General features: G+C 34.4%; 1 protein-coding gene across 2 annotated transcripts; it reads right to left on the bottom strand.

Annotated features, from left to right (window-relative positions):
* Nucleotides 1-232: 232 nt before the first annotated feature.
* Nucleotides 233-17,840, bottom strand: LOC128015802 (sodium- and chloride-dependent GABA transporter 2). 2 transcript variants are annotated; one of them, XM_052599972.1, is made up of 15 exons: nucleotides 17,211-17,840; nucleotides 16,196-16,389; nucleotides 14,956-15,090; nucleotides 14,721-14,861; nucleotides 14,562-14,643; nucleotides 14,275-14,407; nucleotides 14,064-14,198; nucleotides 13,862-13,965; nucleotides 13,640-13,764; nucleotides 13,293-13,405; nucleotides 13,062-13,199; nucleotides 12,822-12,924; nucleotides 12,480-12,580; nucleotides 12,034-12,204; nucleotides 233-406 (listed from the first exon to the last, which is right to left on the bottom strand). In XM_052599972.1, the coding sequence occupies exons 2-15, from the start codon at nucleotides 16,383-16,385 to the stop codon at nucleotides 233-235; spliced, it is 1,845 nt and encodes a 614-aa protein (XP_052455932.1). In that variant the 5' UTR covers nucleotides 16,386-16,389; nucleotides 17,211-17,840. The 2 variants fall into 2 exon arrangements, with proteins under 2 accessions (XP_052455932.1, XP_052455933.1); XM_052599973.1 differs by lacking the exon at nucleotides 233-406 and adding an exon at nucleotides 10,832-11,768.
* Nucleotides 17,841-21,659: the final 3,819 nt, after the last annotated feature.

The following is a 21,659-nucleotide window of genomic DNA, read 5'->3' as shown; positions in this document are numbered from 1 at the left end:
AAGAGTAAAGCACCCCAGATGTGATGTATACCTATGTGCATTAACAGAAAAGGATCAGGTCAGGTCTAAAAAATCTATGTGAACATATGCTTGTTGAAGACAGTGGACGGAAAAGCATTGAAGGAGTCGAGAAAACAAAGTTGGTGAATTCTGCACAAAAAATACTGAGCACACCTCTGTTTTGCCATGAAGATGAAGCATTTTAAATGACTATATGAGCTCTTCCATTGATTCAAGTGTCTAATAGGCATGAGTGACTTACCTGGACCAGCTCAAAACAGAGCAAACAAATACAGGTTATGAACTGCATGAAAGCGATAGCTGCTGATGCATTGTTGAAGAGAATTTGAAGCTCCCCATTGTGCCTTTCAATGGCAAGCACACCAAGAAACCAGAGACAAACCTGCTGAAAAGGAAACATAATATTGAATCAAATGGATTTGGTGGATACCAGACTTCATAACCAACTGAAATGCATTCATGCTGGAGAAACCAATTACATGTTTTACTGGTGGACACGTTTAAGGACTCCAATGCATGAAGAGCAGAAAGAAACTGAATCCACAGATGACCACAATTGTGCTGATTGGACCAAAATGTAGTTGAGTGACTGTCAAAGTTTATTGTGTTAAGTTGTAACCAGCAATGTGAGCCTATTTATAGGTAAATCAGAAATGACCAGTAGATATAGAAACCCAATGCACTGAATTATCATGGTTCTGGTAAATAGTACAAGCCACAGTAAAAGCAATTCATCCTCAATCAGAAAAGTTCAAATATGAACCAGAAGAGTCAAGCATGACAAGTTAAGCTACGCTCATCTGCATCCTTATATATTTTCCCTGTAAAAGACTATGACTTTGAGGTTTTATTTATTTATTCAGATGTTTAAAGAAATATGACAATTTCTGTGTTAGCTGTTTAAGCTGGAGATGGCATGGGGGGGAAACTGTTTTTATGCCCAGATGTTGTAGTGCACAGAGATCTGTAACGTCTGGCCAAGGGGAGAAGTTCAAACAGGTTGTGTCCGGGTTGAGAGAGGTCTGTGATGATGTTACCTGCCCATTCTTCACTCTTGAGTTGTACAAGTCCTGAAGGTTGGGCCAGTATACACCAATAATTTTTTCAGCTTACAGTCGGTTGCAGTCTTCTTATGTCTGATTGGCAGGCTGACCCAAACCAGCCAGTTATAGAAGTGCACAGAACAGACTTGATAACAGCTGAGTAAAGATATGTCATCTGCAGGAGCTGAAGACTACTAACAGGATCCTTGCATAAGTCTCTGGTTTGTCCAAATGTTGAGATTGTAATGCAGTCCCATGTTTTTTTTTTGTTTAGTTTTTTCTGTCCTTCTGAGTTTTGGCCTGCTGTGCCAAGAGTGTTTGCATTAAGTCAGTAAATATGGCGTCCTTCTAGTGCCATAATATTTTTAGAATAAAGTCCAAATTATGACATTAAAGTTATGTTACATTGCGTGAAAATTCCACCTACTCAAAAAAAAAAAAAAAAGTATGTGGCGGTTAACTGACTAAATTTGTTGAAATTAAGAAATCAATATTGGTGAAGTTATATTGTTGGCATTTCTGAGGTAAATGTTATGTTACGACTGTTATGACTATTCACAAGCTATTTTACTTTGATTGATTGATCGATTACATAAGAAGTTATTAACGTCTTCTGATTTTCTGATATTCAAGTATTTATACCATCAATAAAACAGCTTGTGAATAGTCATGCAATGTTATTTACCTCAGAAAAGACAACAGTAAGGAGTGTTGGAGACCACATTAACCTATACCATTTAAGGGGGCGTAAAAATGTATTTGCATATGGTCCTGGGGGTTGACTTGCCACACCACTGGTCTGACACAACCAACAACCGAGAATAGTAAAAGTACCAAAGTGGTACAAAACGGGGGTTCTTGCCTTGTTTAGCCTACTTTGGTTAATTGAATTGCTTTATTTTTTATTTGATGGTTTATAAGTGTATTTTACTAATTAGGCACCAATTAAAGGTTTGATGCATTTGGGGGATGTTTGAATGTTTGTTTAGCCTGCAAGCTGCAAAGGCTAACAAATGCTGGAAATCATGTAATGGGTTTAGTGTCTTGTTAGGGATTCTGCTCACTAGGGATAAACAAAGATTAGCAGCCTGTGCTAACCATGCAGTGTGAATACAAACTCTAGTCCAATAACCTACAGTTATTTTTTTAATTACTCTCCCATGTGGATACATTTAAAAACACAATTCACATTGTAGTGTTCAGTTAATCGTGTGATCCAGTCAACTCAAAATGATGAGCTAGCTTTGAGCTGGGACCCATACCATAATGGTAGCTGAACAAACTCAAGGTTGTAGAATTAAGATGTGAACCAAACCAATACAATAAGTCTTTGCTGGTACCATGACGCTAATCATCAACATCTGAGCCTGTCAGATACCAAAATATTTTCAAGCCTGTTTGATATTATCTTGTAGAGTGTGAGATGCAACTCAGTATCAACATGTCAGTGAGTGTTTAGGATGTTGTATGCAATAAAGAAGATTTGACCCTTTTCAGTTTTGGAAAATGCTAGTCTGGATTTTTCTGATGTAAACACAGTTTTCACTTCCTCAAAAGAGTAGCTTTGGAAGTAGCTTCCCAAACACTGGTTTCAAGCCAGGTGATAATGAGCTTAAGCTTCCTGGTTAAAACTCTGTTGGCAGTATAGTTGAATCAAAGCACACCAGGGTGTACAAACCTTCCTGGCAGTGGATTCTTTAAGAAATCTACCAAATACCACACATCTTGATTCTGTTGTGTGTTCCAACTGATCATACAGTTTTCCAATTGCTGACTAGCAGCATTGCCAAACATCTCATAGACTCCCACTGAAAATTGCTAATTTTAATGTCCATATTTTTCAAATCTTATTATTACTATATTCAAATATTCAAATAAAATTTAATAGGTTAGACAAAATATGCACATAATTCACGCCACAGTCATAAATTTGATTCCCAGGGAATGTGTAAACTTATATAGTGTGCACCTTAAAATGCAATAGATGTTGTTTTGAATAAAAGTTTCTGCAAAACGTGTAAAGATAAAAACTTGAGTAGTTTTGAATTAGAAATATTCATATTCATCTTTATACACCGATCAGCCACAACATTAAAATCACCTACCCAATGGTGTATTTACACATCAACGATGTGCTGAAAACAAGAAATTGTTCTTTCACATTTCTAAAAGGTTTCACATACAGATGACAACGTTGTCAAAACAATCCCTGTTCACATCTATATAGTGTGTTCCCTTTAACGCTGCAAAAACAGCTCTGATGCATGGAGGCATGGACCTCACAAGGCCTCTAAAGGTGTCCTGTGTTATTTGGCACCATTAACCTGCTGACAGGGGCCACTGCCATCAGGGAACTCCATTGGTATGAAGGAGTGTATGTGGTCTGCAACAGTCTTAAGTAGGTAGCATTTGTCAAAATAACAACCACATGAATGCCTGGGCATAAGGTTTCCCTGCAAAACACTGGACACTTTTCCCGCTTTTAACACATGAAATTATTAAAGAACTGACTGTTTTCTTGCTGTTTAATATATCTCACCCCTCGACAGTCGCCATTTTAACAATATAATCAATGTTTTTCACTTCACTTTTCAGTGGTTTTAATGTTGTGGCTGATCAGTTTGTGCAGTGTGTCAATCAAACCATTAGTATAAATGGCACTGTATAATCAGTTTGTATGTTCTCTGGGAAATTAACCCATGACAACTGTGCCTTGGTGTATTATTTTACCTAATCTGACCTTTCTTAAAACATAAATAAATAAATAAATAAATAAATAAATAAATAAATAAATCCTATAGCTCTCTCCTCAGGCCATAGCAGTATACTGGTGCTAATTTCTTTACCTCAAGGCTTCTGGCCAAAGTGGGATCTGTGGCCAGAATAATAGCTTCGATCTAATTATCTACTTTACGTTATTGAGAGTGAATTGTTTTAACACACTTACCTTCCTTCCCTAAATCATTGCCAAAATCACTAATAAGGTATGCTTAGAAAATCAATCACAAAGGGTGTACTGAGGTGCCATTGAGAGTTTGTGGATTTGGCTAACAAAGTATAGAAGACTATTTGAGGGGAAATGACTTGAAAGATACAACCCAAGATTTCACATCATTATGAGGTCAGGTCATTGGGATGAGTGCCACCAAAGACTTTTACTTTCTGGTCTACTCCTACCAATTATATTATTATATTATCTATATTGACATTTCATTATTATACAGCTATGGATGCAGATTATTTAATTTCTTATTTTTATTCACTTAGATTATTTCACTTACCTTTAAAATCAGGAAAAGTTGCTTTAAAAAATCAGAGATCTGCAGCAATGAAATTAGACTTTGTGGTGACTGAGCTAATATACTTAACCAATGACTTCTGGCTAAAGTACAACTCCCAAGCAGAGGTAATAGATCTAATTATCCAATTCCAGTTCATTTTCTGACCCACCACTTTTGCTCTCTCGTTTTACCCAATCACATATTGTTTGACTAAATATGCAGTGTCTTCAGGGTAAATTAGCAATTGGCAAGATGTAATTCTCCAGTTGGTGCTCAATGATTAAAAAGTTCATTGTTTTATCCTTCTAAGACTCCTTATCCAAATTAATGCTTCTTCTTTAATGGACATTCTTTAATGTCTGTTGACTTGCGTCCGCAATTTCTCAGAGAAGAGATTAATATTGAGCCAAATATGTAACGTCTAATTTAATGCCGATGTTTGGAAGTTCAGTATTAATAATCACTGATTTGCAGATTATAGTCAGTAGCAGCCTAGTCCATGTTGCCAGAACCTCCACATACCTCTGGCCCTTTCCCTGGTCTAGCTCTTGGGATGTGTTTTAATTGTAATCCAATTCAACATGTTACATCCCGTTACAAAGGGCTAATGACATTACAAATTAAATTTTCTCCTCAAATGACATCTTCAACTGAAGAGGTTGATTCACCCTCAATCAGCAAAGACATCTGTCATTTCTATTTATGTAGGTGAGTGAATGTATTGTACTTCATTCAAATTAAATAAATTTCATGTTATTTTAATATGCTTTCATTTAAGAATACACAGCCTTTTCCATCTATCTATCTATCTATCTATCTATCTAGTGTAATGTCTATCTATCTATCTATCTATCTATCTATCTATCTATCTATCTATCTATCTATCTATCTATCTATCTTTCTATCTATCTATCTATCTATCTATCTATCTATCATCTATGTATCATCTATCTATATCTATATATATCTATATCTATCTATATCTATCTATATCTATATCTATATCTATATCTACGGTGTATATATATATATAATTAAATAGTGGAAGTGACGCTTATGGAGTTGTAAAATCAAGTGGAAAAAAAATCAATCCATCCATCCAACAATCTACCAGTCATTCTCCAAATCACTTATCCTCTGTAGGATCATGTGGGTTTTGAGTTTATCCAAGCATCTTGGTGTGAAGGCATGGGAAACAGATTCATCCATCACAGGGATCTGGAAAGTCCCTTTACTTTCAAATGTCTTATTATATGATATCTGATTGCATATTAAATACTGATGAATACATAGCTGTTTTCGTCTTAAATAAGGCATTATGGATAAACTTTGGTTTACTAGAAAGGATAGTTTTTTTTTATTTTTGATGCATTTTAATAGTTTTTGTCAATGAAGATGCTGGCAAATTACTTGTAAATTGTAAATGGCATCTGTTTTGGTGTGGATCACTGCTTCAAACAACGTTTTAACAGATTTAAGTACACTACTCCACCTTTAAATAAGGGCTAGAACCCTTTTATTTGCTGAACCATCAGAGTCACGTCCAGTGAGGTGGCTTCACCCCAAAAGGATCAGTTGGCTTTGACCCAATAGGTGACTCAGTGTATTATTTTACATGTTGAAAACTGTAAAATGTAAAAATAACATTTTTAGCATTCTGTTATCACGATTGTTATAAATTGCAAATCAGTGCTTATTTACTTTTTTTATCTAAAAGTATTTATGCAAAATGCACTTTTCTAAATTTTAACATAAAATGCAAGTTTTTCTTTTTACAGTGTCCAAGAATCATGCTTTTCTTGCAGTTAATTTGCTACTGAAGTTCATGCTTGCAAAAATATGTCTTAAAAGACACTAGAAAGCCTGTGTAAAATTGAGTGTGAGATTAGTAGGAGAATTAAAATAATACAACAATTAAATGGTGGAATGGTGTTTAAAAACTCTTTTAAAACTAAAACGCTAGTGTATGATTTGTTCTGAAAACATTTGTAATGATCAGATTTTGTATCTGCATTTGTAATTGCTATGGTGAAGCAGAAACCAAAAGAGTGAAAGCAATGCTCTTTAAATATTATATCACCAAAATGTTAAATATTCACTAAATGTGCTTGAATTAGACACTCCCCGTGAAAATGAGCAAACAAAAGTGCGACTTTTATTAAACTTCTGTCAAATTTGAACTAAAGTTTATGTTTTTAAGTAAAACTCTACAAATTATGTACATATTTGCGATATTTAAGAAATTTTATACAAACTGGGAATTCCACAGTCTTGACTGTGTTGGCATTCATCGAAATTATATACTGTAGAGTATATGACCCTAAAAAAAGGTCACAAATAAAGTAAATGAGTTTTGCACTTAATCAGGACAAACAGGAAAGAGCCTGTCCCATCTGTCAGATTAACATCTCTGAGATGTCAACACCTTAGGAGGATTTCCAGCCACAAGTAGCTTGTGATTATCCCATTACATGCACAAAAAGACCCTGACAAGCTGTTAACACCATTGCTGTTTGCATTCTCTTCAAATGCCTCAATCCTGCCTGATTGGATTCACACCTTCTACGCAATAGCAAAGCCTTTCTCATGTTGAAGTACCAGAGCCAAACCAAAGCATGCACATGGCATCTGTTCCTCTTGACTGAAGTAATGTCTTCTAGAACGCATACCATCCACAATTCTTAATATATTTTATATGTTATATTACAAAAAATATATATTATTGTTTTTTCTAATTAAGGTTTGAAAGATTGTGCTACCAATGTTACCAGTGTTTCTAAAATAAAAACAGCTCCCATGTAACCCACAAAGCTTTACCTAGATGTTGCAAAACTATGCCTGAAACCACTATTCTCAGATTTCAATTACAGTATAAAAACTGAATGATCTATTCTTTTGTATTGCTCCTCTAAATGTTGGGATTCATTTAAAAAAAAAAGGCAAACATGTTTTAAGACATTATTAGTAAATGTTGATGAAAATTCTTCTGTAAAACTCAGGTTAGCTTTTTGATGCATTACAGTTATGGACAAATGTTAGCACCAGTGGTGACGTGCAATCGAAAGCCAATTTAATTTTTTTGAAACCTGGATGCCAGCCTAAACTTAATCATGATTTCGATGAGGTCTGGAGCGGTTCTGCAATTTATTCACACCAAGTAAAACAGCACACACAGTTCTCAAAATAATTTTTGTATTATACCAAACTTAACATGCACTTCCATTCAAAGGTTTGAGATCAAAAAGATTTTATGTTATTAGCTACTAGTATTAAAATATCACTTAGTCTGCATTTATATGGTCAAAAATACAACAGAGACTGTAATATTGTTAAATATTATTACAATTTAAAATAACTGTCTTCCATTTTAACACATTTTACAATGTAATTTATTCCTGTGAATGGTAAGGCTGAATTTTTTACCATTATTCAGTGACACACGATCCTTCAGAAATCATTCTAATATGCAGATTTGGTGTTCAAGACACATTATAACCAATATTGAAAAGTTTTACTGCTTTATATTTTTGTACATGCTACATTTTTTTTTCACGAACAGAAATTGCTTAAGAACTGCATTTATTCGATTTTTTTTTTTTTTTTCTCATTTTTATTTATTTATTTTGGTACCACTCAAATGTATTAATTACTTTCAAATAAAGATAATCTTACTCTTACAAATAAAAAAAAGCTTTTTAATTTTGTTACAAGTGAAATTGGGAATGAATTTAGCAAAACAGTAGAAAATGATAGTTAAGTTCAGGTGAGAAGAAAATCGGCATGAGAGGCTAAAGGTGTGGAGAGAATGTAAAAAGTCACACATGGCTTAAATAGGGATTAGTGATTAGAGGCTTCTTGTGTTTGGCGTCTTAGCGCTCAAGGGCTTATCACAGATCCGACTGTGCAAGGAAGAAACGATCATGAGCAGAAAGTTGAGTCGGCCGCAAGACTCAAACAAGGTCAGCGTCCAGTTTATATGCAATTACCCTAATGGCCCAGTTGAATGTGCAGACTTTACATCATGTGCCTGTTTGATGATGTATGTAACTGTAAACTGACACATATACACATTTTATATTAAAGGGATAGTTCAAACAAAATGAAAATTCTTTTCTTATTTATTCACTATCATGTTGTTCAAAATGACTTGACTTTTTGTTCCACAGAAGAAGAAACGTCATGCAGGTTTTTGCTGAACTATCCTTTTAACAGTCTTGCAAAGATACTAATTGTGTTACAATTTATTTTGTCATAGTGCTACATTATAAACATGCATACACTGAAAAATCCATCAAACATAAAAAACCTAGCTATATCTAACCATATTATTTATTAAAGGTCCCATGAAGTATTTCCATAAATCACACATGCATCAGTGTATGAATGTCATTACATTTGATAAAATATCAAAGAAGGCGGAATTTATTTTAAAGACGAATTATAAAATAGGACGGAAATGCTAGCTACTGTTCAAAATGTATTTTGATGCCACTTGGTTTGACCCTTTGTTATCTACTGTAATGACATTCAGACATCTTTAAGTGTGGCGTGTCCTTTGGGTTACCATCTATCTATATTTTGCACAAAACTATAAACTCATAAATATGAACACTTATCATATTGAAAGATGTCATGTGTGTGTGATGAGGAAAGCTGGAAGCAATTTGTAGTGGATTGAGGAAAAGTACTTTAATGTCAGATTGGTTTGGGACCATCTAATCTCCCTGTTTAGTCACCTTCACTTAGAAGCTGTACAAGCTTTCCATGATCTCATTATGGAGCTGTAATCACACTTACCAACTACGGCCCTCATTTCAGTCCGAAAGGACATTTAAGTCCCCCAAACTGTACTGTATAAACTGTATACTGTATACAATAAATAATGTGTAATACTCTAATGACTGGTAGTTGACATAAAGTTGAAAAATTATAGTAAGCATAATGTCTAAAGTAGACTATTGAAATAAAGTAAATAAAGAAATAAAATAAAGTGTTACCTAAATTGTTTTTGATTTGTTTGTTTTGAAGTATTTTATGCTCATGAAGGCTGCATTTATTGATCAAAAATTAAAAATAAAAACAGTAATAATGTGGTGCTTAATATTTTTGTGCAATCCATGACACATTTTTACAGTATTCTCTGATAAACAGAATTTTGAAAAGAACAGCAGTTATTTGAATATTTTATAACAATTTAAAAGTCTTTACTGTCATTTTTGATCAGTTGAATGCATCCTTGATGAATAAAAGTATTCATTAAAATATATATATATATCTTACTGATCCCAAACCTTTGAATGGTAGTGTAGACCTACTGCAAATATTTTACTGACAATTCTATTTACTGTTGCCTTGGGTTATGTGTGCATGCAACAAAGTATCTAGAGGTAAAACATGTAATCCCTTTAAAAATACTAAACCTCGACTGGACTAGATAACTAAGAAGAAATAATGGGTTTAATCCAAAGCACATTAAAAAAATATATTTTACAACAATATTTGGTGTCTGTATATTGGTAATGGTCCTGAGTCCAAACATTGTCCAGTAGATGGAGCTATCCAACAATCTCCGCATAGTAAGAGGATAACAACGAACTTGCATGTACAGTGGACAAAAATACACTTCTTATGTCCAGCAGGTGGTGCATTCATTCACCTTTGGACAAGCTAACATTACTTTCCAGTCCATCAAAAGTAAAAACTGTTTCAAGCAGTGTTCTGGGCATGTGAAGGTTCATAATGTTCATTTGCAGTCTGATTCTGATGATCCTTTACAGCAGTGATCCTCAAATCTGGCTCGCGAGATCCAGTTTCCTGCAGAGTTTAGCTCCAACTCTAATTAAACACACCTGCCTGTGATTTTCTAATGATCCTGAAGACATTGATTAGCAAACTCATGCGTGTTTGATTAGGGTTAGAGCTAAACTTCGCAGGAAAGTGGATCTCGCGAACCAGACATCACTGCTTTACAGTCTAAGCCTTAATCTTTATGTTTAAATGTTTGCATGGGTTAATTGAGAAGTCAACGTCGTTGCTGTAATGTCATTAGTTACCCAGCAGATGGCATGTTAGTCTAGGAAAGTGTATCAAAATCTTTTGTCATTAATTTGTCTAACCCTAACCAAACCCTAACATAAGAAATAATAACATAAATCTAAAAATAATTAAACAATTGTTTACAAAAAATAATCTTTTAAAAAACATGTTGAAACGCATTAAAAAATAGTTATACTTTTGTACATTTGTGTACCAAACACTTTCAATTGTAATTTCCACATTTATACACTTTTTTGGAGTGTGTTTGATTAACACACTTTATTCTCACAGGTGGAAAGCTGAAAAGCATAACAGGTGACCTTCAATGCCCTTTTTGTGGTAACACTTCAATGCATTTATAAAGAGAAAACAAGCCTTGTCCTGTTAATTCATTTGAAATACACATATATACAAATGTATTATCCATATGAACTTTACCATGTAACTGTATGGTCAACTAAAAAACTGTTGCTTTATTAAACATTTCAATACTTAACCATCATATGATATTCATAACAGAGCCGTAACCATGCCTTGAACATTATGAGGGACAAATTTTTAATTAATATATTTTTTATATAAATAAAATGAAATTCTAATAATTCTAGTTGTATATTTTACAATACGCACACATTCACTCTTATTTGTATGGCTGATATGTTTCTTGTCTCGTTACATTCTGTTAGGAATTGCACAAATCATGTAAATTATACCAAATTTTCCATTCAAACTTGTGAATTATTATTATTTTCTTTTACATTTCTATCATAAAACAGTTGTCAAATATTACATGTATTGCTACTTACATCTCACCTCACTCTCTTTCAACATTAAAACTGGTTTTAATGGATTTTGCACTCTATGAACAGTAAACCTCTCCTACTTTAAATGTGACTGGCCATCTCAGTCATTTTTACACTGACAAGTGCTGTTGAACGTTGGGGCAGACAAGCCTAAAATGTAACTTTTATAGTAACAAATAAAAAAAAATGTTTTTTAAAAATGTGTCATCCTAACAACAAACAGAGTAATGGAGTACAGTAGACAGTGCAAAAATTTCTAAGTCTGGGGAGGGGACAATGTGGCCACTTCTAATTATTGGGGTGGACTTTTCCCCCTCACTGTCTATGGTGGTTACTGCGCTGGTTCATTACTATGCCAGTAAAATGACACTGGGCTAACAATGTTTGTCACAGATCAGAAGGCCAAATACAAGACTAAAATGTGACAATCAGACAATGTCTCTGTGAGGTAGTGTGTTGGGTGTATGAACAGTTCTTAAAGTCAATAGGTCTGTGAAGGTCTCAAAAGAAACAGTGTTTAGCTTCTGTTTTGGGCGTTTAGGATCAGGCAGGTCTTCAGCAGGAGTACACAAGACTCTTACTCTCTGATATGAAAAATTATATATAGCATTAATTATTTTTAATTTGAAATTTGAAATTACATTAATATTATGTTTTAAATAAATAAATGCATACATAGAAAATTCTAAATCTATAAATAAATGAAATATATAATCTATATATATACATAATATATATACACACACATATTTTTTTTTTACCTCAAAATATATGGGAAAATATGTGAAATACATTTCAGTTTAATTGTTTAAGCTTTCAAAAAAAAAAAAGAGTTTCTTATTTGCATACCTGTCGCATAGACCCTGGAGTAGTGCTAACCAAATAAATGATCCACAGTGGAACTAGTAGAGTGGAGGAAAGGGTGAAGAAGCCACCAATCGCATAACCCCACCAGGGATACTCATACACATTGTTGAACCTCAGAGGAGTGTATTTAACCAAGGAGAAGAAAAATGTTCCCTAAACAGAAAGGAAAGAGAATGATGAGCAATAGGGAGCCGCCAGTTAGTTTGGAATGCTTTGTGCACAAAGTCTCAGAACAGGAGAAGGGCTTTCTGCCTGTCTGTCTTTTTCAGTTTAAAGACGGACACCAATGACAGGTGTCAGACACAGACTTACAGGTCGCAGACAAATCACTTCCTACCTTTACACACTGGCCTGAGGATAATTTGTGATTACAATATGAAAATAAAATGCCTCAGAAAAAGATTTCAAGGGACTTAAATGATACTCACTGTGCATACAGCTGGTGTTAGATATTTCCAGCAGCACTTCATGAAGGGCCAGGGCCGATATCCAATCATATCCTCAATGCTATCATAGAGGCGATCAGCACCTGACATAAAACTCAGACGTTTTTGAAACTCAAAAGTACATTGTAAATCATTTTATCACTTCACTATTCAGTGATGTGTATTCGCTTTTAATGTGCTAGGCATTGAGTACACTGTTGAATTAATTATATGAGCAGATGTTCTTTAAATATTTTAACAGAGGTCACAGGAGTTGCAAACATGTACCATTTGTGTACATTTCTTTACAGAGTCTTTCTTTGCAGAGTCAAATAAATGATTTACCATACAACCATCCAACACAGATGGACTGAAGGATAGCAAAAGTAAGAAGAGTCATTCCACTACAGGCATAATAGTCAAAAAGCTGGAAGACATACAGGCCACCCTGAGAGCGAAACAGAAAAACAAGAAACTGCTGACAGAAATGACAGGTACTGCAGTACTGATGTTTGTATTTTTAGATGTGATGTTTGTATTTTTTTTTTAATCAAATATCTTTGTGTTCTCATTTGTGACTCTCACCTCTGTTACCATTAGCAGACCAACAAGGAAGCTGGCAACACTTATGAAGAGGAGAAGAAATTTACGCCGATGTCCGATTTGGAAGAAGGAGGGATACATATCCGAGATGGCCGTCACCAGGGCTTCGTGATACACAAACTAACAGATTAATAGAAAAAGCTTCAGGGTATCCATACTAGGATAAAAGGAATTAAATATAGGAAAATCCTCTGTATTGCTTCCTGTATTTACCTCACTATCCAGTCCCAGGAATATGATCATGATAAAGAAGAAGACCGCCCATAACTGAGGCAGGGGCATCAAAGCTACAGCACGGGGGTAAGCGATGAATGCCAAACCAGGACCTGCCACAAAAAAAAAAAAAAAAAAAAATCAAATCAAATCAATATATAAATATATATGAACAAAGTCCATTTGTGCTCAATTTTCAGCAGTACAATTTAACCAAAGGCGTTGATTCATTTTGCAGTTACTATATCCAGAGCTATACTATATCTGATTTTTAGGTTTCTGTATGCTTATTTTTATGCTATATTGACATCACTTGCTTTACCTCAAGCCTTATATATGACTTTTACCTGACTCTGCAACCATTGAAATATCCATTCCCTGTTCATCTGCCATGAAGCCCAGAACCGAAAATATAGCAAAACCAGCCACAAAGCTAGTTAAGCTGTTGAGCAGACACAAGTATACACAGTCTCTGAAAGACAAATAGCAAAATACAAAAGTTTTTTTTTAGCGCAATTTGCAATGAATATACTCCTGGTTTAGAGAGTGCGATAGATCATATGAAGTACCTATAACAGTTGTTGTTATATTTGTTGTAGCTTCCCAAAGCAGTCAGTACTCCTGTACAAACACCATAGGAGTAAAAGATCTGACTACCTGCATCCATCCACACCTAAACATCAATTATTGTGTTTATTATATCATAATAAATAATAATCACAATTAGACATCACAAAATGAAACAAAGGGCAAAAGGAAGCAGTTCAGTGCCTGTGGGTCTGTGAGACGTGTTGGATCAGGGTAGAGGTAGAATATGATGCCGTTCTTTGCTCCAGGAAGAGTAAGTCCACGGACAAGCAGCACTACCAACATTAAATAAGGAAAAGTAGCAGTGAAGTAGACCACCTGAAAATAAGAGAAAGAGCGTTCACCATGTTACTGTTCCATGTTCCTATAACACACATTGATAAAAAGTTCTCACCTTGCCTGTGGACCTCACTCCCTTCCACACACAGAAGTAGCAGATGATCCAGGCCAGCAGGAGGCAAAGTGCCAAGTCCCATCTAACATTACCAATCTGTTCTATTCCCTCAGACAAGCCCAAAATTCTTCTCCTGTAGGCACAAACATGGAATCACATTCTGTTTTGCAACCTTTATTGAGAATCATTTTAATTAGCTGGAAGGTTTTTGTTATCCTGTGTTGCTTTAATTGCGTAATTCTAATAAATATATCCGGTTTAATGGGGTGCTATTTTCAACAACTTACTCCCAAAACTCAATAACAGGAGATGTGCTTTTATCTGGGGAATATTCAGTAATGTTGCTTTTTCTCAACTCTTTGCAGTTCTCTAAATAAAGAAGGCAGTGGTTATTCAATTGACATAACCCAGTATTATGATAATTCACACTGTTATGCGTGAGATACCTGTGTTCCAGTAGTTGCTGCAGCTCGCCCATGGCAGCTCTGAACTGAACGATGAAAAGAGGTAAAGGAAAGCCCAAGCAAGAATTATAATGTAATAGACTCCAGTATAGAGGACAACAACTTGGCTACCATAACCAAGACCTATGAAAAAATGAAAAAAAAGCAATGTAGTAGAGTAAAACACAGTAATACACTGATATTTATGAGTATATGAGTATATGAGACCATTGTTCACCTTCAAATAGAGGACAGATCTTCCTCCAGCATGTTATTCCACCCTGACTGGTGAACTGACCCAGTGAGGTCTCCAAAAAGAATAGTGGAATGCCACAGGTGAAGAGAAACAGCACATAAGGCACAAAAAATGCCCCTAAATCACAGAATGATTTATCAACTTAAAGCAAACATATACAAATCAAAATACAATGTGCAATATACAAAAAAACCTATATTCACATCAAAACTCCTGCAATACACACCAAAACACTGTGAAGATTGTATGTAGTCAGAATTAAATCGCCCTTATAAAGAAAAAAAAAAGTCTAAAAAGTGATTATTATTATTTCTATTTTTATGAATTTATATGTAAACATAAATACCATTTTATACCATATCAACCAATTCTATAAGTATATGTAAGTATGACTCTAAATAATGATCATTTTTAATAATTTGTTTTTCAATAATTTATTTTTTATTTTAATTTTGCAATGTAAGCATGACAACAATGTATGTTGACAATAAAGGCTTGGGATCACTATGACTTTTTTTTATACAAAAACAAAAATACAATAAAAAAAACAAAATTATTAAAACATTATTAAAATAATAGTATATATATATATATATATATATATATATATATATATATATATATATATATATATATACACACACTCACACACACACTCACACACACACACGCACACACAATTATAGTTTCCACAAAAAGCAATTAAGAATATTGTAAAATAATATTTGATTAACAGAATTAGTTTGAAATAAAAAAAAATTACAATGTAAACATTTATCATATTCATTTGCCCTTGCTGAATAATAATATTAATTAGAAAATAATAATAAATAAATAAAAATAATTCAACAAACTTTCAGAATAGTAATGTATATTAATAAGTTACTCTACAACATATTTTAGGCAAGATTAAAATGTATCCCATTAACATTGTGTGTGTGTTTGTGTGTATGTATTTATATCATGTCCTTCTTTATCTTAAAAGAGAACAGACTTTTTATGTATTCATTCCAATGAGGTTTTTGTCAAAAACACAGAATGATTGACACTGATCTCAAGGCCTTAGACACTGAGACTTATATCTCAAAATATTTAAACTATAACAAACTACCGCAGATTTTTATCTTCTGTGTATCTGAGTCTATGGAACTTTTTAAAGATAAAATATTATTTTATATTAAGAACGTATATAAAACAAAATTGAAAATACATTTTCACTCACCCCCTCCATTCTTGTAGCACAAGTAAGGAAACCTCCACACATTTCCCAGGCCAATGATGTGCCCTGCCACCGCCAAGAGAAACTCCAGTTTATTAGCCCATTGCTCTCTTGCCTGGGGTTTAGGTCTGGCCTCCACTAGGGCACCATTCATGAGGTTTAACTTCACCCCTGGCCTTGAGCCATGCTCCATGATGCTGAGAACGGATTTTTGATAAACATATATTATATATACAAATAAAGTTGTCATGTAACAGATATTTAAGGCATAATGAAAAACAGGGCCTGTGTGTGTTTGGGGTAGATGTGGGCCCCATGAGCCCATCTGTATGTTCATATCAGTGGATTCTGTAAACAGCTGTTGGCACATGATGGCACGTATTTTTTCATGTGCTTTTACCTCACAACAAACTAATGATATAGCAGTCTTCTATTGGTAAATTTTCCACATTTCCACATTCCATATGTACTGTATACAAATAAATGTAATATTTTGGCTACATGTTTCCTCTTTATTATTCTCAGCAGCTTTAAAATTGCACATACTACTTTGCAAGATACTGAAGTAAACAAAAAAAAATAACTTTTCACCTTTACATTCCAACTGTAAATGCCGTTAATTAATTAAGGTCAGTTATTAAAGTTGAGTATGCTCTACACCGGTCACCACAATCAGATCATTAAAAGCCTGAAAGTATTCATGCCATTCTTATCTTTTTTAAAACACTCACTAAAGTATAAGTATATTATAAAGATAATCAGCTCAAACTTACAATTGACTTACAGTTGATGACAGTTGATGCATATGTTTAATAAGAAATTGGATGAAAATTCATAAGTAAAGTGATTCCCTGTTGAGGGCATGGTTTTACTTCGAATGTACTGCTGAATCCATGCCTGTTTTTGATTGATTTATTTATTTCAATTTAATTATTTTTTTAAAACTACAGTAGGCCTATGTCTGCTGTTTCACTACAAGAAAGTCTTATTTAATGACAAAAGAGTAATCAAAATATACCTTTAATTGTGAAGAATCTGTCTCGTATGTCTCTTTCATGCAGTGCCTGTATCTAGGTTAGCAGTTCAAAATAATGTCGTCAAAGAGAATGCCTAAGGAGTGGCCAAACCGGCTTCAAGAGCTCCTGAAAGAGGACTGCTGGTCCTGAGTGGTTGACCGGGGTTTTTATTCTCTCCTTTACAAAGGTTGTAAACAGGACCATGCATAATCAGAACTTGTGTTTTCTTAGGTTTTGTGTGCCCCTGTGTATAGCATGTTTTTTCAGAGATAAAACAGTAAAGTCTTATCAGTGGGGCAAGTGACAACCAGTGGGTTTCTTTCTCTCACCCTACTTTCTTTAGCTATTTCTAGATCTTGCTCCATCTTTGAGCCTGTCTGACAATTTTGCAATAAGTTCAGTACAGTACTCTCTAAAGTTGGACATTGAGTAACTGGACAACTTGGGTAAAGTTGGTTTTATATTCAGACATTCGGACTTCCGCGTTCAATAACTTTGTTAATATGCACTTGAAAAAGACACTTTCGGTCAAGTATCATTACCGACCATGATGAGTACATTTCAGAACACATTTTTATGTCGAACTCGACGTTTTAAAGACGCTGATAAACACGCTTACCTCTATGGAGTGTCGTGACGTCATCGCCTATCTGAGGGACTATCTACAAATTACGTGTTTCTATTAAAAATAAATAAAAACACAACTGTTTTTATTTATTTGCCTGCAAATGAATAAGAACTGTGTTGATTTGTTGGTTTTAACAATGATATAATTTATTTCAATAGGTTTTGAAAGCATGGGTCAACTTCTCTGAAGCAAGTTGGAACATCTAGTCTGGACACTACAGAACATACTAAAGCCCATGTCTTGCTGTTTTATTCACCTCTGTTTTTCTGATTTTAAGTATGATAAAGACTTAACAGTGTAACAGTGTTCTCCAGGTGTTGAATGAAAATGCAAAAAGGCTGAACTCTATTATGTTTTTCTGTTTTATGACATCTTTGTTTAACATTAAACTCACAATTCATGTGCATTGATTGATGTTTACATTCCTGCAGAAATGTCACTTTGCATGGTACTGAATCCATCAGATTATTGACAAGTACTCAGAAATCATGACAGCAAACACGATGTTGATTTTGGATGAACATTTCTAAAACTATGGCAAAACTTTCCTCAAGATGCTTTATGAGAATTTGTGCTTAACATATATTAAATTTGTACCATCAATGTTTTTATGGGTTTCCACAATGACTTTTCCACAATCCACTTCAACAGCTTTTGAAAGAAGGAACCTAGTGCTAAGTTGCAAAATATTTATTTGACTCTCAATTACATACATTAAGTCTTTAATGTACAAGTATTTAATATAGATGTTCAAAAAGTACAGTACCATCACTGTATTCAGTTTCTCTATTTACACACCTTCAGTTCAATAACTTTTTAAAGGAGTCTCAAAACAAAACAAGCTGCTAAATAATTATCTGACCCTCTTCGTCATATCAGGAGTACTGAAAGTACAATTATTTGCTCTAAAAGATACATTTGCAGCGTCCCTGTATTATACTGTATGTTTTTCTTCATAGAGACACCCCCTTCAGTTCAATAACTTTTTTAAAGAGGCTCACACTGTTACAAAACAAGTAGCTAAATAATTATATGACCCTCTATAACATATCAGAAGTCTTGAAAGTAAAAGTGTTTTCTCTAAAAGATACATTAACAGCATCTCTGTATTATACAGGTCCATCACAATACATTAGAATTTCGTGGAAAAGTTCATTTGTTTCAGTAATTCAACTCAAATTGTGAAACTCGTGTATTAAATAAATTCAATGCAGACAGACTGAAATAGTCTTTGGTTCTTTTAATTGTGATGATTTTGGCTCACATTTAACAAAAACCCACCAATTCACTATCTTAACAAATTAGAATACTTCATAAGTACACATTTTTAGTGAATTGTTTGCCTTCTGGAAAGTATGTTCATTTACTGTACATGTACTTAAATACTTGGTAGGGGCTCCTTTTGCTTTAATTACTGCCTCAATTGGCGGGGCATGGAGGCGATCAGTTTTTGGCACTGCTGGGGTGGTATGGAAGCCCAGGTTTCTTTGACAGTGGCCTTCAGCTCATTTGCAATTTTTGGTATCTTGTTTCTCATCTTCCTCTTGACAATAGCCCATAGATTCTCTATATGGTTCAGGTCTGGTGAGTTTGCTGGCCAGTCAAGCACACCAACACCATTGTCATTTAACCAACTTTTGGTGCTTTTGGCAGTGCAGGCAGGGGCCAAAAATGATTGTGTATCCTAGTGAACCAAACTGAGAGACCATTTTGAAGGCTCAGGAAACCTTTCCAGGTGTTTTGAGTTGATTAACTGATTAGCATGTCACCATATTCTAATTTGTTGAGATGAAACAAGACCAAACAATGCAGATGAGGTGAAGGCCACTGCCAAAGAAACCTGGGCTTCCATATCACCTCAGCAGTGCCACAAACTATTCACCTCCATGCCACACCGAACTGAGGCAGAAATTAAAGCAAAAGGAACCGCTCCCAAATATTGAGTACATGTACAGTAAATGAACATACTTGTTGTACTAATTTATTATTATTATTATTGGTCCTAATAAGAATTCTAATTTGTAAAGCTAGTGAATTGGTGGGTATTTGTAAAATGTGAGCCCAAATCATCACAATTAAAAGATCCAAAGACTTAAACTACTTTTATTTTATTTATAAATGTAATTAATACACAAGTTTCACAATTTGAGTTGAATTACTGAAATAAATGGACTTTTCCACGACATTCTAATTATTGAGATGCACCTGCATGTTGTGCCTTTAGAGAGACACCTTCCAGTTCAATTACTTTCTACAAGAGGCTTAAACGGTTACAAATTCTTGAAATACAAGTATTGGTCATAAAACATACATTTGCAGCATACCTGTTTCTTCATAGACACACCGTAACTTCAATTCCAGTTCAATACCTTTCCAAAGAGTTTCACACGGTTACACCACAAGCTGCTAAATAATTATGTGACAATCTTCAACATATCAGAAGTCAGGAAATACAAGTATTGGCCATAAAACATACATTTGTAGCATCCCTGTTTCTTCATAGACACACCGTAACTTCAATTCCAGTTCAATACCTTTCCAAAGAGTTTCACACGGTTACACCACAAGCTGCTAAATAATTATGTGACAATCTTCAACATATCAGAAGTAAGGAAATACAAGTATTGGCCATAAAACATACATTTGTAGCATCCCTGTGTTGCTTCATAGACACACCATAACTTCACCTCCAGTACAATATAGTTTTCAAAAAGGCTCACACGGTTACAAAACAAGCTGCTAAATAATTATGTGACAATCTTCAACATATAAGAATCAGGAAATACAAGTATTGGCCATAAAACATACATTTGTAGCATCCCTGTGTTGCTTCATAGACACACCATAACTTCACTTCCAGTACAATATCTTTTTCAAAGAGGCTCACACGGTTACAAAACAAGCTGCTAAATAATTATGTGACAATCTTCAACATATCAGAAGTCAGGAAATACAAGTATTGGCCATAAAACATACATTTGTAGCATCCCTGTGTTGCTTCATAGACACACCATAACTTCACTTCCAGTACAATATCTTTTTCAAAGAGGTTCACACGGTTACAAAACAAGCTGCTAAATAATTATGTGACAATCTTCAACATATAAGAATCAGGAAATACAAGTATTGGCCATAAAACATACATTTGTAGCATCCCTGTGTTGCTTCATAGACAAACCATAACTTCACTTCCAGTACAATATCTTTTTCAAAAAGGCTCACACGGTTACAAAACAAGCTGCTAAATAATTATGTGACAATCTTCAACATATAAGAATCAGGAAATACAAGTATTGGCCATAAAACATACATTTGTAGCATCCCTGTGTTGCTTCATAGACACACCATAACTTCACTTCCAGTACAATATCTTTTTCAAAAAGGCTCACACGGTTACAAAACAAGCTGCTAAATAATTATGTGACAATCTTCAACATATAAGAATCAGGAAATACAAGTATTGGCCATAAAACATACATTTGTAACATCCCTGTGTTGCGTCATATACACACCATAACTTCACTTACAGTTCAATACCTTTCCAAAGAAGGCTCACACGGGTACAACACAAGCTGCTAACTAATTACGTGACCCTCTTCAACATATCAGAAGTCTTGAAATACAAGTATTGGCCATAAAACATACATTTGCAGCATCCCTGCTCCATAGACACACCATAACTTCACTTCTAGTACAATATCATTTTAAAAGATGCTCACACGGTTACAAAACAAGCTGCTACATAATGATGTGGTGATCTGGTGACTGTGGAGGCCATTACAGTTAAGTGAACTTATTTTCATGTTCAATAAACCAGTATGAG

Source organism: Carassius gibelio, chromosome A6 (assembly GCF_023724105.1).
Source record: "Carassius gibelio isolate Cgi1373 ecotype wild population from Czech Republic chromosome A6, carGib1.2-hapl.c, whole genome shotgun sequence".
Classification (NCBI taxonomy): Eukaryota; Metazoa; Chordata; class Actinopteri; order Cypriniformes; family Cyprinidae; genus Carassius; species Carassius gibelio.
Note: the sequence above shows the minus strand (reverse complement) of the source record. Positions and strands in the feature narration are given on the sequence as shown.

Bases quoted from the DNA above. Each gene is read 5' to 3' on its own strand.
- LOC128015802 (XM_052599972.1), bottom strand. From the start codon at position 16,385: ATGGAGCATGGCTCAAGGCCAGGGGTGAAGTTAAACCTCATGAATGGT. The intron at 14,199-14,274 runs GTGAGAACTTTT...TCTTATTTTCAG, and splicing joins GAGTGAGGTCCACAGGCAAG to GTGGTCTACTTCACTGCTAC. The intron at 12,205-12,479 runs GTGAGTATCATT...CTTTCTGTTTAG, and splicing joins TAACACCAGCTGTATGCACA to GGAACATTTTTCTTCTCCTT.